The sequence below is a fragment of the Octopus bimaculoides genome, chromosome 7, assembly GCF_001194135.2.
Source record: "Octopus bimaculoides isolate UCB-OBI-ISO-001 chromosome 7, ASM119413v2, whole genome shotgun sequence".
NCBI classification, from domain to species: domain Eukaryota; kingdom Metazoa; phylum Mollusca; class Cephalopoda; order Octopoda; family Octopodidae; genus Octopus; species Octopus bimaculoides.
This window is the reverse complement of record NC_068987.1, coordinates 80,947,229-80,964,178: the sequence shown is the minus strand read 5'-3', so window position 1 is coordinate 80,964,178 and position 16,950 is coordinate 80,947,229. Positions and strand designations below refer to the sequence as shown.

At 34.8% G+C, this 16,950-nt stretch overlaps 1 protein-coding gene across 1 annotated transcript in view; it reads left to right on the top strand.

The window, feature by feature from the left end:
• Positions 1-279: 279 nt before the first annotated feature.
• Positions 280-16,950, top strand: part of LOC106871930 (transcription elongation factor A N-terminal and central domain-containing protein 2) — a 155,646-nt gene continuing 138,975 nt past the window's right edge. Inside the window, exon 1 of the mRNA XM_014918690.2 lies at positions 280-486. Coding sequence (XP_014774176.1) covers positions 394-486 — 93 coding nt within the window. The 5' untranslated portion in view covers positions 280-393. The remainder of the gene's footprint in view (positions 487-16,950) is intronic.

Here is a 16,950-nt window from a genome sequence, read left to right as displayed (position 1 = left end):
ATATATATATATATATATATATATATATATATATATATATATACATATGTCTAATCTATGCCAGTATGGTAAATGGACGCTAAATGATGACGATGATGATGACGATATATATATATATATATATATATATATATATATATATAGAGAGAGAGAGAGAGAGAGAGAGAGAGAGACATAAACTATATGTATGTGTGTGAGTAATGTATACTTATATATTGTGTCTGCTGCATCTTTCAAGTGTTGATCTAGTTCAACTTACACACATACTTACGGGCGCGCATACACACAAACATAATTGTACCGCGTGTGTATCGTAAACGGAAGCCGCGTGCTTTTCTTTACGTCGCACCGTTTGATTGCTTTGCTTTTACGGATATATGGAAGATAAGAAATATGGACAAATATATTGTCAAGCTACCTAGATGCGATAGCCACGCTACCTCTTCTGATAGACGTATGAAACAAGCAAGCATAACATCTTTAAAGGTAAACAATTGTGTGGCTACATGCTAAATATATGCTGTAATCAGCTGAGAACAAGCGTATTTAACCAGTGCGATGTATGTTGTAGGAAGGAAATAGTTTGTTTCCTTCATTCATTTCGTAATTTGTTTATCAAAAACATACTAATATTGATTTTTGGTGAAAGCTCATTCGCATATTCCTATAAGACAACAGAAATTTCTCCACTCACTCACTCGTGAAATTGAATAATTTCTGCCAAATATTTGATCACTTTCTCTTTTCGATGAATCGAATTTTAAGTCTGATCTTTCAGGGTTGACCTGGTGTTAAATAATAATAACAGCAGCAACATCAAGGTACCTTTTGTAAAGTAAGGGGTGATTGGATTTTCGAATAGTTATGAGTAAACGTACTCCAGATATGACCATTCTATCTTGTTGAGGTTATATTTTGCTGTATTATCTAATGTGATCTTGTCATATTTAAGACTAGTTTGTGATGAAACGGAAATTTTAGCTGTTGTTTTTAGCAAGTCGAACGACTATAACGGCCTCCTTCCGTTTTCTTGTCTCCGATTAGAACAACTGTACCGCTGGAGTAACATTTCAAGCCTGATTTTAAACTTTAATTTATTTATTTTACTGGAACGTTATTAATAAAGGAAATGGAACGTTTCTAGCTGGTATTTCGTAACGTTTTGGCTAAGAATTGATCATAGATCTGTATGGTATAATAATGATTTCAGATCACCCTCTCTTCTGGTTCTCAGATTTTAAGGAGCGACGTGAAAAATACTGGATACTTTAATAATATTGAGCTGAACTTGCTAGAAATAACAGCTAAATCTCTCAACTCATCGCCTTAAATAAAAGCAAAGAAAACAGGAAGGATACATTAGGTAAAGTAGATCCTGATGTACAAAAAGAATGAGATGATTATAACAGGAACGTAGTTGATGGTACATTTACTCGATTAGGACTGACGTAGGGCTAAACAACTTCACAATAAGAAGCATTTTGTCGTGTTGTATGTATATTCCAGAAAATATTAAGAAGGAAGGAAGCAATGAAATAAAAATGGTTAACAGAAATCTTCGTAGTTTAGTTAAGTTCTTTGGAAATCTAATATATTTAGGTATATTTTTTGAGTGAAAAATAGGACTTACGTTTCCTTGCTTTTTAAAATAGAATTAAGGAATAATAACCAAGTTTAAAATCAGTTTTTATGAAGAAAGCTTTTAACTAAGAAGGAAACATAAAACAAACAAACCAACTAAAACTTTTACTTTAAAATAAATAAATCAGTGAATGAGAATACAGAAGGGAGAAGTTTGTTTTGATTTATATGTTCGTCGACAGTTTACAAGATTAGTTTCGTTTTAAAAATGTTATTAGCTTATTGCGCACCAGCGAACACTGCAGTGCGGCTGTTCTTAGCTCCACAAACGAGTTTCGATTCTTTGTTGGGGGTATCACTATTTCATTTTTTTTTCTTATTTATGTTCTTATGGAAGAAAAAAAAAAAGAAAAAAAAACAGCTGTATTTGTCTCTAATTGTTCGTGATTCACATGTATGGTACAAACAATTGATTACTAAACTGAATACGTTACTCTATTTCGTTGTAGGAAACACGCCTGTAGAGCTAATGAAAATAAAGATAAGATATACGATAGATAGGCAATTAGTTATGGCATCAAATAAGTTAGACAAATATAATTAAGAAAGTAAGAAAATAGTTCATAGAAAATTCAAGAGTGATCTTAACAGCTGTTTCAGGAAAGCAACAACAAAAAGATACAGTGATATGCATTGTACGGTGAATAGTAATAATGGTACGGTAAAAATGGCACAATAAGCGTATTGAAATATACATTATTGGCAAAAGAAGTAGAATAAAGTTTGTCTAATTTAAAAACTGGTTTTGAATAAAATCTATTTTCTTAATATCTCATATACTGTATAACCTCCATTTCTTAATATAGATTTATACATATAAAATTTATATTAAAAAAAAACAATTATAATAAAATCAAATATGTTTAGACATGAGAACACCGTTTTATGTTAAATTTTGAAAACAGAATTTAACTAGAACCTTATGTTATGACCAACTCCACATAACACTTAATTAAAGTTTTCCTTCCTCCTGTGTAGTCCTTGCATAAATTCTTTAGTCCTTGTTGAAGATCAACATATACTTTCTTTATTTTCTTCCTGGATGGTTAACCAACTGTGTCCCTTGCTATCACTGCACTCACAGCAGCCTCTTCTGAATTGTTCTTATAAGTTTCCAGATAGATGATTGCTGGTAGCCAACAAGATAACATTTGTTGTTTTAGCCTTCGCATAGGTTGTAGGTTCTTGGACAGTCCTTCATGGTAGCTTGATGTACGTTCCAAAGTTCTGGAGGAAATCTTGCTGTAATGCGCCAAAGATTTACTGCTGGAATTCCTGCCTGGGAGTTCTGTCTTCTCTGAACATATGTACTAGAAACAAGTTTCAATCAAAGAACATATGTACGAGAAAAACAGGTTTTGAGCATATGTACCAGAAACATAGGTTTTGAAGAACAAAAATGATTTGGGCTTGGAAGCTGCATTAGTTGTCCATTCTCCAGTAAGTTTCAGATCCTTGAATGTTTCTGGTAGTTGTGGATAGAGTTTTGCTCCATGTAAAAAGCACCATTTGAGCAGGATCATTCCCAGCTTTGCCTTACTGGCACTCGTGCCGGTGGCATGTCAACAAAACATTGGACTGACTCCTGTGCAGGTGGCACGTAAAAAAACACCATTTGAGCGTGGCCGTTGCCAGTATCGCTGGACTGGCCCTCATGCTGGTGGCATGTAAAAAGCACCCACTACAGAGTGGTTGGCGTTAGGAAGGGCATCCAGCTGTAGAAACTCTGCCAGATCAGATTGGAGTCTGGTGTAGCCATCTGGTTTCACCAGTCCCCAGTCAAATCGTCCAACCCATGCTAGCATGGAAAGCGGACGTTATGATGATGATGTTACGCAAAGTTCTCTTTATGATGTTCTCACTTGGAAATAATGCCTTTCCTTCAGCTGGTTAGTCATCCAGGTTATTGCTGTAAATCTGGCTAAGTTTATCTTCTGTTTCTGCTGCTTTTCTCTTCATGTTGTTGATGCATTTTGTGGCTGAAATAGCTGCAGAATCAGGAGTGTGGTTGTGGTCATTAGCTGGTTCAGGATCAGTCATATCAAGGCTGGTGGTCATGGTGCCTTTTCAAAAAGATGTTCTCCATCTGATAGTAATTTATCTTACAATCTGTTTTGTATACATGTATATACGTATCCTTAGAAGCAAATCTTCTCTTTTCTCTTATTACTTGTTATGAATTCCATGATGGGGTTGTGGAAGAACCACTGAGATAAATGGTAACCGGAGTTTCGTATTTATTTTAAGGAATCATCGGGACAGCTTGATGTATGTTCCAAAGTTCATCAAGCTGTCCCAATGTATGTTCCAAAGTTCTGGAGGAAATCTCGCTTATTGTGCCATTTTTACCTATCTTTTCACTTGTGGCCTTTTTACCCGTGCCATTTTTACCTGTGCCATTTTAACTGTGCCATTTTTACCTGTGCCATTTTTACCTGTGCCATTTTTACTGTGCTATTTTTACCTATCTTTTCAGTTGTGCCATTTTTACCTGTGCTATTTTTACCTATCTTTTCACTTGTGTCATTTTTACCTGTGCCATTTTTACCTGTGCTATTTTTACCTATCTTTTCATTTGTGCCATTTTTACCATGCCATTTTTACCTGTGCCATTTTTACCGTGCCGTTTTTACCTGTGCCATTTTTACCATGCCATTTTTAACTGTGTTATTTTTACCTAAATTCGCATTGTACACATAAATCATAAGTTAATGGGGAATTAACTAACTTTATTTTTATGGGCTTGTGGATGCTGGTACCATGTAAAACTCATCCATACTAGGTGCTGCATGAAAGCACTCAGTACACTCTGTAAAGTGGTTGGTGTTAGGAACGGCATCCAGCCATGGAAACTATGTCAAAACAGACATGGTGCCCAGGCCGTTCTTCAGTTGATCAGCTTCTGTCAAACTGTCCAAACCATGCCAGCATGGAAAACGGATGTTAAATGATGATGGTGATGATACAATACTAGATTTGATGATGAAGCTGCTGATAAGGTTACAGATATGGACCAGTGATAAAACTGGATTGTCATAAAGTGGACAACATCTTACAAGTGGACTAACACTTATGGTTATGGAAGATGATATTGATAGAAAAATCAAACAAGCTGTAGCACATGACATTGTAAGAATATGAAAATCTAAAGTGACAGCTGCCATTAGACATTGATATATGTTTTATAACTTCATCAGATGATGAAGAATAGCATCCATGATCTTTTAGATGGAAGATGTAGTCCAAATGCTTATATCAAAGTGTATTCTCCTAAAAGCATCTGGTGAAGTTGTGTTAAACCAGGTGATGTATAAAGTTGATCAGCCAAGAGATAGGATAGTCCCTTTGGAATGTTTCTGCACAATTTCCATATACCAAATTGTACTTGCAAGGCATCAATCAACCTTTGACTATGAGAGAAGATACTTGCTCAAGGTAGTGTGCAGTGAAACCATACAGTTGCTGCTATGTTCCTCTCAATTTTAAGTTGAGTTTCCACTGGGAGTTGAAAGATAAATAACATTTTAATGGTAGATTTTAGTGATTATTGTACTCCTGTTTAAGAAACTAGTTTACTGACCGACCTATAAGAACACAAGCCAAAAAAAGGGAAGTTTGACTCATTAGAAATAGCAGCGCAATTCTCCTGCAAATAAAACCCTACTATCTTAAAAAAAAAAAAATGATACATTGAATAATGTTGGATAATAAGATAAAGCAGACAGATTGTCATGACTAGTGTACCTTTGTTCATAGATCTGCTTGATCAGGATTGACTCGGGGCTAAATAATTACAAAGAATAAACCAACAATTGTTAAGCATTCTATTTGAGTGGGGAATGGAAATATGTCATTCATGCTTATCTTTAGGACATTCAGGGAATGAAATGAATTAATGAGCATTTAGAACACTGCATTCTTATTGCTACACTAAGATATTTATCACCTCTATCCAATAGTGATGATATAACCTAGTTTTATCATGTATTTCAGACTTCTATGAGATCTATCTCTTAATTTCTTAACTCAGATTTTATAAAGATGATAATTATGCTCATGGCGTTCCTAATTCATATCAAATTAATTATGGCTATTTTGAAGAGGTCTTTTTTTTTTCTTTTTAAATCCAGTTTTGGTAATGAATTAAGATTTCCAGTTTAAAATCAAGCAATTTATTTTCTAAGTAAATTAATTCACATTTATATTACACTTAATTTCTCTCTGCGGTATTTCCCTACAGGGATATTTGTTCGTCAGAAGACTTATAATTTCTCTATGAAGTAATTTTAGTGATATATAATTATTTTTATGATTTTTATGAAAGTGGAGATGACAATATTACTCTTAACTGAATAATGAAACCTAAGATTTTTAGAATATAGGGAATGGTTTTTTTTGTTCATCTTTCAATCAGGAACTGAGGCAGTGCCTATGACCCTTTAGAGAGCCTCTGATACTGTTAAGGAGGAGGTTATCTTTATCAGAGATCAAATGAGAATGCTTACAACAGAGTATACCCTGTTAAAGGCCTTTCAAGGTCAGAGGTAATGTTAACTGAGCAACAGATTAGGTCTACCATGCAAGTAGACCTTGGTGGGATTTGAGCTTAGAATAAAAAGGGCCAGAACAAATACTGCAATGTATTAGGTCAACATTCTTACAGTTGCACCAGTCTATTGCTCTGCATTGATATTTTTTCCATTGAGGATGAAAGGCTGAGTTGACTTCAGAGATTTAAACTCAGGGTGCCATGTAAAATGCAGCTGTGCTGGCACCACATAAAATGTGTCCATGCTGGTGTAACCTAAAAAGTGCCCAGTACACTCTGTAAAGTGGTTGGCATTTGGAAGGGCATCCAGCCATAAAGAACCATGTCAAAACAGATGACTGGGACCTGATGCAGTTCTCTAGCATGCCAGTTCCTGTCAAAAACATCCAACCCATACCAGCATGGAAAATAGAAGTTAAATGGTGGTGGTGGTAGCGGTGGCGGCAGCAGTGAGGAGGAGGAAAAGGGGTTGCATTGAAGGCGGCTATTATTGTATCTTTTAATTGCCTCAATTTTCAATTTTTATTCTCTTTGCAAATTCTTTGTGAATATTAGTGATCGAAATATATGGTATTGAAAAAATGACCAAAATGACCTGTGTAGTCATTTAATGGTGTTCAACTTGTCAGCAACAACCATAGCAAGGGGGATTTAAAAGACACACTATAAAATGGTTGGCACTAAGAAGGGCATCTAGGTGTAGACCCCATGCCAAAAAAGGACATCTGAGCACAATGTAGTTCTTGGGTCTATTGGAGCCATTTAAACTGTCTACCTCTTGCCACCACAAGATGGATGTTAAATGGCAATGATGATGAATTTTGAATCCGTCTTGCAATAAAACGACAACTTAGCGTTCAGTACTGAAGGGTTGGCAGATGAAGTTTGATTTCTTCTGGCATGATCGAAGTAATTAAGTCAGTATTACCCAGTCCTATTCTTGGATTCTGGATTTTACCTTATCTTCATATTACTGCAGGTGGCGTGTTAATTAAAGTTCGGCTAAATCAGTCCTAGGAGGAGGTGGTAAGATATTTAACATGCTGAAACTAAAAAAGAATGCGATAATTTGAGATTTGGATGCTTTTATTGGACTGTCATGGAGAGACAGGCAGCTGTTTATCAAGATTTCCTACCTTTCTTTTTTGTCATGCAGAGAGACAGGCAGACAGGTCAACAGACAGACAAGCGATCTTTTATAATGAAATTCTTACTCAAAATCCTTGGGTAACCCAGAAAATGTCAGACAATTCTTTTTAATCATCACTGAACAGAATGATATATATACACATACACACAGATATAGAGACATTAATATATACACGCATATATATACGATGTCAGCAATATATATACATACTTATATGTGGTAGCCTATGGTTATGACTGTTAATACGTATGAAGTAACTGTCCCCTCACAACATGGGGCAGGATTAGAAATTTGAATATGAAATTAGGGAATACAAGGAAAAAGTGTTGTGTTCACATCTTTATTTTTATTTTTATATACTTTGGGAAGTTCTTACAATCTCTAGGTGCTGATAATCATGTATAAGCTCTATTTCATTATTATATATATATATATATATATATATATATATATATATATATATATATGTATATAATACCCAAAATAAATTTAAAAATTGGTAAATTTTTGTTACTAAAATACACTCTTGTTTTTAAAAGTGCTTGCCTTAAACACAGAACTTGTGTGTGTGTGTTAGAATATCTGTCTAACTTATGCAAAAAATAAATAGACATAAAACCTAATGGAGAAGAAAAATGTTGATCATTTTGATCAGGTACACGGAGTTTTGCATAAATGGCCAGAAGGTGTGGACAGACTTGTTGTTATATGACAAGTGAACTATCATCAGAGGAAACACTTTTTTTTTCTTTTAGCTTTAGAATAGGAATCCTGTTTTTTTTCTTTATCATGATCATCATCATCATGATTATTATTATTATTATTATTATTATTATTATTATTATTATTATTATTATTATTATTATTATTATTATTTTATCTCTTATTCACCACTGAATCTATTTATTTGACTCTTTTTGATGCCTGAATATTTTTTTTTTCTGTTTTTTACCAGTAGCTAATGTCTGTAAATATTATTAATGAAGCCCCTTGTGTTTGTACTGGTTATTGTTGCTATAGCAACAAACAAGAAAATAACAAGTAACGCTTCGCTTTGACTATATGTTCTATTAGATAGAGTTAACAGTTATTATTGAGAGTGAGAGAGATTTAAATTATTTGTCTGTGCTAGGACAGAATGCATGGTATTGTTGTCTCAGATTTTGTCAATAAGTAGAAATAAGTTTCTATCTTGAGAAGAGAGACAATGCTTACGTATCTCCAAAGGGCAAGTCTGGGCATGCTTTTCTGGAGACCAGGAATTGTCTTATTTAGTTGCAAGATGCCTGTTTCAACTAAATAACTCTTATTTACTTCAGCCTTGTCAGTTTAACTCAAAAATAACAATAAATATATCTAAATAAAATAAAAAGATACAGCTCTTTTATTAGATTTATTTACAGTGATTTTATAATTTAATGGAAACCTATTTTAGTTAAAAACAATGGTCCAGTTTATCACACTATTCTATAAATCTTTATTAGAGTAAAATGTAGCCACAATGAAGTCCAGTTCTCATTGTGGTATGGTGGCTTGTGAGCCTCAGTGACCCTAAGATCTATGCCACTGGATCACAAGCTCCCCGGAGGGCCTCCATGTAGGACTGGTCAAGGAATAGAGGCCAAGCTAATAGGGTTCACCTCTTCTCAGAGGTAAAAATCGATTTGCTTGATTATCTTGTAGCTTTGAGATTTTAATGAGGTAACAATTAAGCTTTTGAATGATATATTGTAGGGTTGGTGTGAGAGGCCAGTTTGATCACAAAACAGGTAGAATTTTTTGGCCAGATATGGTCAGTTTAAATGGTAGAGGGTTAAGGTAAACACCCCTACCAAGAAAAAAAGCAAAGTTACAGAAGTATCTGTTCTCCAATGGTATATAAAAGTTGTCGATGGTGTATGCTCTATAGTGAGTGAAGGGCTTAAATAAGTTAATAAAAGAACATGGGTTATGAATAATGAATATATGGAATCAACAATGTTTAGCCTTGCTGTGAAATTAGAGCCATGTGGGCTTTTAGCTCAGAATAAAAACTGAATTCACTGGTTTCACTGCCCTTTACAGTTCATCAGATCTTGGTTATCTCTCCACCCCAATATGTTAAGATAAAGTAGTAGAAAGCTACTTAATGAAATCTAAACAAAATTGTTCCGGGCACATCTCATATATTCTACAAGGATTGGCTGAAGCATTCATAGGCTGACCAAGATACTCATGGAATGTGACCAAATGAGGTTTACTTTTCAGTATAGTCTACCTTGCGATCCACACACTTCTGCCATCGTTGTTGCAGGGTTCAGATCGCATTGATTTTGGCTAGGTTACCCTAAGGCCCTTTGATTCTAGACCTTGCTTCCACACCCTAAACTTCGTCTGCAGTTCTGGCAGTGACTCGGCTATTAGAGCAAGGTCATCTGCATAGAGGAGCTCCCAGAGACAGCCTGTCTTGAATCCCTCTGTTATTTGCCTGGTGGGCTATAATGAATAAGAGGGGGATGAACACTGATCCTTGGTGAACCCCTAAACAATGCAGTTATTAATAAGAAGTGTTGAATTTAATGCATGCTTGATTTCAGAGCTCTAGCATTACTCATTCATAGTCAGCCTATGAACCTTTCAGCTCACCCCTGTATAAATAAATTTAGCTTATGTGTGAGTGTCTGTTTAGCTGTATAATTAACCCATTAGCATTTAAACCGGCCATATCTGGCTAAAAGTATCCTACCTGTTTTTTGTTAGAACTGGCCAGATCTGGTCTCTCACACCAACCCTACAATATCGTTTTAAATATTAGCAGCTACCTCATCAAAATCTCAATAGCTACAAGATAATGCATGATTAGTTCAAAACAAACTGGATAAAAAAGCATCAATTTTGGCAGAATAATGTGAACACTAAAGGGTTAAAGACACTCCAACCATAGCTAATCAATCCATCTCTCAGTTATTGTATATCTAAGATTACATTGTCTCATCTGTCTCTTTTTGGAGATTTTTAGGGTATAGTTTATAGTAGATTTGGTTGCTATTTCTAGTAGTGCTGGGTAATTGAAGTTTGCTACATAGGGTCTTGGTAGTATTGTTGTCTGATACAGCTTCTGTTTCTGATTTGGTCATTTTCACTTCATATTTCTTTAATAAGTATAATTTTTCTCTGTTATCAAAATCCTGGATGGATTCTGTCAGTCTTACTTTGGTGCCTTAACACTATGTGAAGATGAAGGCTTTGATAATGATCTATTAAGGGATACATTTTCCTATTAGCTTCTATGGCAAAAGGCTGGGTGCATAAAACAGCAGACTAGCAACTCATGGTTCACTATCACCACTGTCATCCTTGTTTTATCATCCACTTTTCGATGCTCACAGGAGTTGGACAGGATTTGTTGAAGTAGATTTTCTGTGGGCGGATGCTCTTCATGTTGCCAACCCTCACCTGTTTCCAAGCAAAGTGATATTGCCCTATGACCAGATATGTTTTCCTGTGACACTTGTTTACAACTATCACCTGATTTTAAGGTAAGGAGATAGAAACACACACAAATGTGCATGTACACGCACACTTCACACACATTTACATGCATACATGTGTGTGTGTGTGTGTGTGTGTGTGTGTGTGTATACATAGACTTTATTTGTGGGTTAAGAAGGCTACCAATGGTTTCATGTCAGTGAAATCTCTTAGCAATTATCTAGTCTGCCATGCTGGTACTTGTCTCCATTTTGGACTGCATAAAACATTTTATTGGCTTGTTAGTAGATTTTGATTTTAGAATTTTGAGCTGATACAATATCTTCATTTATACAATATCCATTTTGATGTTTTGCTTATTATGGAAAATAGATTTAGGGTAAGTTAATTCTGACAGATAATCAACAAATCCTGGGGAAATCAAGTTGTTGATTCATTTGACACTTCAGAAGTAGGAGTTAAACATGAGTGCTGTACATCCTTGGAATTTATGCAAGAATTAACTGGGTTTTTTTTTCTTAACTTATGTGATACAGAATGACATCAATTACCTCAAAATAATTTTAGGAATTAGTACAAGTTGTGATATAACAATTTGTAATATTGCCAGAATGTGGTAGAATTCATAAATTTTTTTTTTCAAAATGTTACCAAATAATTTCCTCTGATTATTGGCTTCGAGATTTAAGATAATTATAATTATTCAATTATATTTATGTTGGAATATGTCATTTTGTTTGAACTGTTCATATCTGATACCATGAATGTTTACATGATAATTTTATTATTGTGCTGGCCACTTTTCGATAATATCAGGTCTGTATTATATTGAAGAGAATATTTTTGTTTTCATTATTATGTTACTTATAGATAAAAGTGGTGGAATGATGGTAGACTTGTAGAACAAAGTGTTAAATGTATTATGTAATATTTGGTTTCGTTTGTTTATATACTTATGTTCAAACCTTCTTGGTACTGACATAGCTTTATAAGTTTGCAGGGGTCAACAAAATGGAAACCAGGACTCCATTTTAATTCATTATGTCCCTCTCTCCCTAAAAATGTGTAGCCGAAAGGTAGTGCGCACTAGGTGCGCATGGAGGACATAGCCAGTGCCAGTGTATAGGCGCAGGAGTGGCTGTGTGGTAAGTAGCTTGCTTACCAACCACATGGTTCTGGGTTCATTCCCACTGTGTGGCACCTTGGGCAAGTGTCTTCTACTATAGCCTCGGGCCGACCAAAGCCTTGTGAGTGGATTTGGTAGATGATAACTGAAAGAAGCCCGTCATATATATATGTATATATATGTATGTATGTGTGTGTATATGTTTGTGTGTCTGTGTTTGTTCCCCCACCATCGCTTGACAACCGATACTGGTGTATTTACTTCCCGGTACTTAGCGGTTCTGCAAAAGGGAACAATAGAATAAGTACTAGGCTTACAAAGAATAAGTCCTGGGGTCGATTTGCTCGACTAAAAGGCGGTGCTCCAGCATGGTCACAGTCAAATGACTGAAACAAGTAAAAGAGTAAAGAGCAAAGAGCTATATCAAATATAAGACATATTTTCATGAGCATCCTCTCTATTTTCCTGCTGGGGTACCATGTACCTCCCCTACTGTAATATACCTATTCTTATCACTTTAAATTCTCATCACCTGGTATAAAGCCATCTCCCTCAATAGTACTGCCCAGCACAGTTGAGGAGGATCTTGTGCCACATAAAAAGTATCCAGTTCACTCTGCAAAGTGGTTGGCATTATGAAGGACATCCAGACATAGAAACCATGCCAAAGCAACCACTGAAGCTTGGTGCAGTCCTCTGGTTTGTTAGTTTCTGTCAAACCATCCAACCTATGCCAGCATGGAAAATATGTTAAATCATGATGATGATAATTATTATTGGAGGTAAGTTAGTGAATAGGTTGTTATTGGAACATTGATTAGAATGACTATCAGCACTTCTGACTCTGAGCTCAAATCCCATCAAGGTTAACAATTCCCTTCAATCTGAGGTGAGGGATTGGCAGAACTGGTATCTGTTCAAGCCTATTGTATTCTGATGGCAATGTCTGTGAAGATGCTGGTGCCAAGCTATAATGTTCGAAAGCAGTGATCTTTCACTTGGACAATGGTAGCACAGAGACTGGTATCTGTTATGCATGGGCAACTTCTAATCCCCCACAAAAACATTTGCTCCAGTCTACAGTTACAGATGCAGATAAATAGCTGACTGTAACCAATTGCTGTTCTTAGAATTGATTGAGGTAAACCTCAATGGAGTAACAAATAATATATAACCTTTCACTACTCTGTTCTATTCCTCTGAATTCTGAGTTTGAATCCTGTTAGGGTTCATTCTAATTCCTCCAGGGTTGGTTAAAAAATACCATATTTGATTGCATAAAAAAATATATGGTCATAAGAGATGTACCCCAAGTTCACAAAATATAGGTTTTTAGTGCCTTAAAGCTAGTAATATAGACCCAAATTTGCATATAGGACCTGGGGTGATTTTCCAAGACAGTTTTTTTTTTTTGAAAAACAGTGCCATTAAATATAAGTACCAGTTGTATAAGTGGGGATGATTCACTTAACAATATCTCTCCCCTACAAAATCCGTGTCCTTGGTGCCAGTGTTTATATTCATTGTACTTTGCTATATTGAAAAATTGATTTAAGAATGCTTTTGGTTGATGCAGAGAATTACATTAAGGAAGACCATTGAGATAGCAATAAACATATTAGGATAATGCAGCTCAGTAGTCTGCTAAATGTTTGTGGCTCTTTAAGAAAGGATCTATGCAGGTATTATTGATTTTATTTTGTTTTACTTTTTTATTCCTGATATAACGAAGAATATTAGCTATCAGATTGACTTTATTCTGAACAGGAAGCCTTATCAGGTAAAATACAATAATTGCTATCTGAGAGATGACATTGATAATTCAGTTTTATTGGCAAGCAGTATGGTTTCTGTTAAGGCTGGTTATGTTGGGCTAGATTTTTAATCTATTGTATATCACTCAGTAGCAGGTTTCATAGAGAAGGAGATAAACTTTTGGTGAATCAAGTTTGCGACCTGGCTTTGATATCTCATTGTAGCTATTTCACTTCAATTATGCTGCTAATTCCTTTGGAAATGGTTTCTTTGACATTTCCCATTTCTCTTGAAGACCAAAAGATTGGTCACCTCTGATCAAGAAAAGTTAAGCAGGTTACCCTCTTTAACATTCTACTATGAAAGAAAAATAAATATTTATCTTTTTTCTTTCTTTCTCTATTTCTTCATATGAACAAAATTTTCTTGATCAACTTGAAAAATTAAATTTCTGTCCAGGAAATATATATTTTAAAAAATTGTTTGACTAAACAGCATATTGACTCCATTCTGAAGCGAAAATATTATAGAGATTCTTGTAAAAACTTTGCTATTCCTCTCTCTACACTTTACTATTGATCAATATTTTAGAACTCATATTGTATGTTGATGAAGGAATTTCCACATGGTAGTATCCAAATTTTTCTCAGTAAACTCCTTACCATCTTTAAAAGTGAAAGCACTTATTTTATATGCTAAATCACAGAACAAAATAATCATAAAAAAAAAACAGTGATACCAATCACATATTTTAAGGTAGAGACTTTTATGTAATAAGTTTGTTCAAGCAGAACTCAACAGAGTGAAAACATAGCTACATTGATTTTCATATCAACTATTCAAATATTTTTTTCTCTCTTAACTAATAACTGAAAATTTAATTTCAGTGGTACATTTTTTTTGTATTGTCATACAAGTGCTAACATGCTATCTTGAAGATAGCAGAATGTTGTTAGAGATACTTCACTTGACAGAATCAAATCTAGTCATCCAAATTATGATCCATTTAGTGAAGGATATGTTTCTTCTAATATATATTACGTAATATATTGTATTGATTAACTGTATGCATATAGACATATTAAGACAGTTGATTAGTAGAAATGATTGAGTGTCAAATAAATGCCTTTCAATAAGTAATTTGAGTCTTTGTCTTCAGAGTTCAAATCCCACTAAGGTTAAGCTTGCCTTTCAGCCTTACAGGGATGACAAATGTAGAACCAGTCAAGTACTTTGCTCACTTCATCTCTCCTCGCTCTCTCTCCTCCTCCCCCCTCTCCTCCTCTCTCCCTCTTGCTCCTTCATTGCTTGTAATATACTGCGATAATGATGAGGGGAACTGGTCATGATGTCTTTTTCAAGTGGACAGGATCACTTACATGAACTATTGAATATATATATATATATATATATATACCGGAGTAAGCACATGAAATGTGCAACAAGGTGGAAAAAAGAGTACTCAAATACCAGAGGTAGAGTATATATATATATATATATATATATATATATATATACACACACTTGTAATATAAGGATAAAATTTTTCAAAAGAATATCTTATCAGTGGCCAGCATATTAAAATACCTTTGAAAATTATAAACAATTTTAAATAAGGACAAAAGAAAAAAAAAATTATGCCAATATGCTGAAAAATAGACTTTAGATTGTCTATCCACATACAATATTTTTTACTATAAATACACAGCGTATTGAAACTGAATTTTTAAACGGAATTTAAAAAATTTCTGTTAGCTTGTTCTCTTAAATGACGATGACGATGATGATGATGATGATCGTCTGTAAAAACATAATTCTGAGAAAAGAAGCACATTCTAAGTTCTAGAGCAATATTTAATACACACACACATTCACGTCCTGTCACTGTCACCATCATCACTTTACAGCAAGTGCTGGTTTGTTTATGTCCCCATAAGCTAGTAGTTTGGCAATGAAATAAGTACCAGCTTTAAGAAATGAATACTGCAGTTGATTTGTTCAACTGAAGCTCTTCAACACTGCTCCAGCATAGCCACGGTCCAATGACTGAAACAAGTGAAAGTTAAAAAAGAAAAGATAAAGAGACCTCAACTAACCTATGGTGGTATTTGAAATCAGAGTGCAAAGACTTGAAACAAACACTATGAAGCAGTCTTTTCACCACCACCATCATCATCATCATCATCATCATCATCATCATCATCATCATCATCATCATCACCACCATCATCTTCATTATCATCATCATGTCATCATATAGCATCCTTTTTTCTATGTTTACATGGGCCAGATGAAATTTGTTGGGACAAAGATTCTACAGCTGAATGCTCTTCCTGTTGCCAATCCTTATCTGTTTCTCAGCAAGATAATAATATTTCTCCATGGCTAGACATGTTTTCTATTATAGATTGGAAATGAACAACATTGCTTCTATGATGATGATGATGATGCGTGTTTGCAATCATCACATGATGTCAAGACGTATACACACTCACACACACATCCGGCACTCTGTGGGTTATGATGATGCTGGTTCCAGTTGATCAATGGAAATTAGCATGCTAGTGGCTGAGCATTCCACAGACACAAGTACCCTTAATATAGTTCTCAGGGTGATTCAGCATGATAGAGAATGCAACAAGGCTGGCCCTTTGAATTACAGGTACAACACATTTTCACACACACACACACACACACACACACACACACACACACACACACACACACACACACACACACACACACACACACACACACACACACACACACACACACACATGATAGGCTTCTTTCAGTTTCCATCGATTGAATCCACTCTCAATGGTTTGGTTTTTGTCAGCTTGGGACTGTAATAGAAAACACTTTCCTCAAGGTGGCACAGAGTGAGATTGAACCCCACACCACATGGTTGGGAAGCAAGCTTTTTAACCACACGGCTACACCTGTTAATTTGCTGGCATGGGAATTGAATGTTAAACACTTTGTGATTTTAATGTCTGCTGAATCATTTGGGACTTGCTTCACCATCTTTGTTTAGTCCATTTATTGCATAATTCAGAATTTCTTCTTTAAGAATTCTTTTTTCATATCTTGATTTTTCTGCTGTTCATCAAAATAATATCTGGTAATTTAACACAGATGCTTACTGCTATTTAAAGATTACATAAACATTCGGTAATATCTTAAGACATTTAGTTTTTTTATTCTATATATATACATACATATATATTATGTGTATATATATATATATATATATAT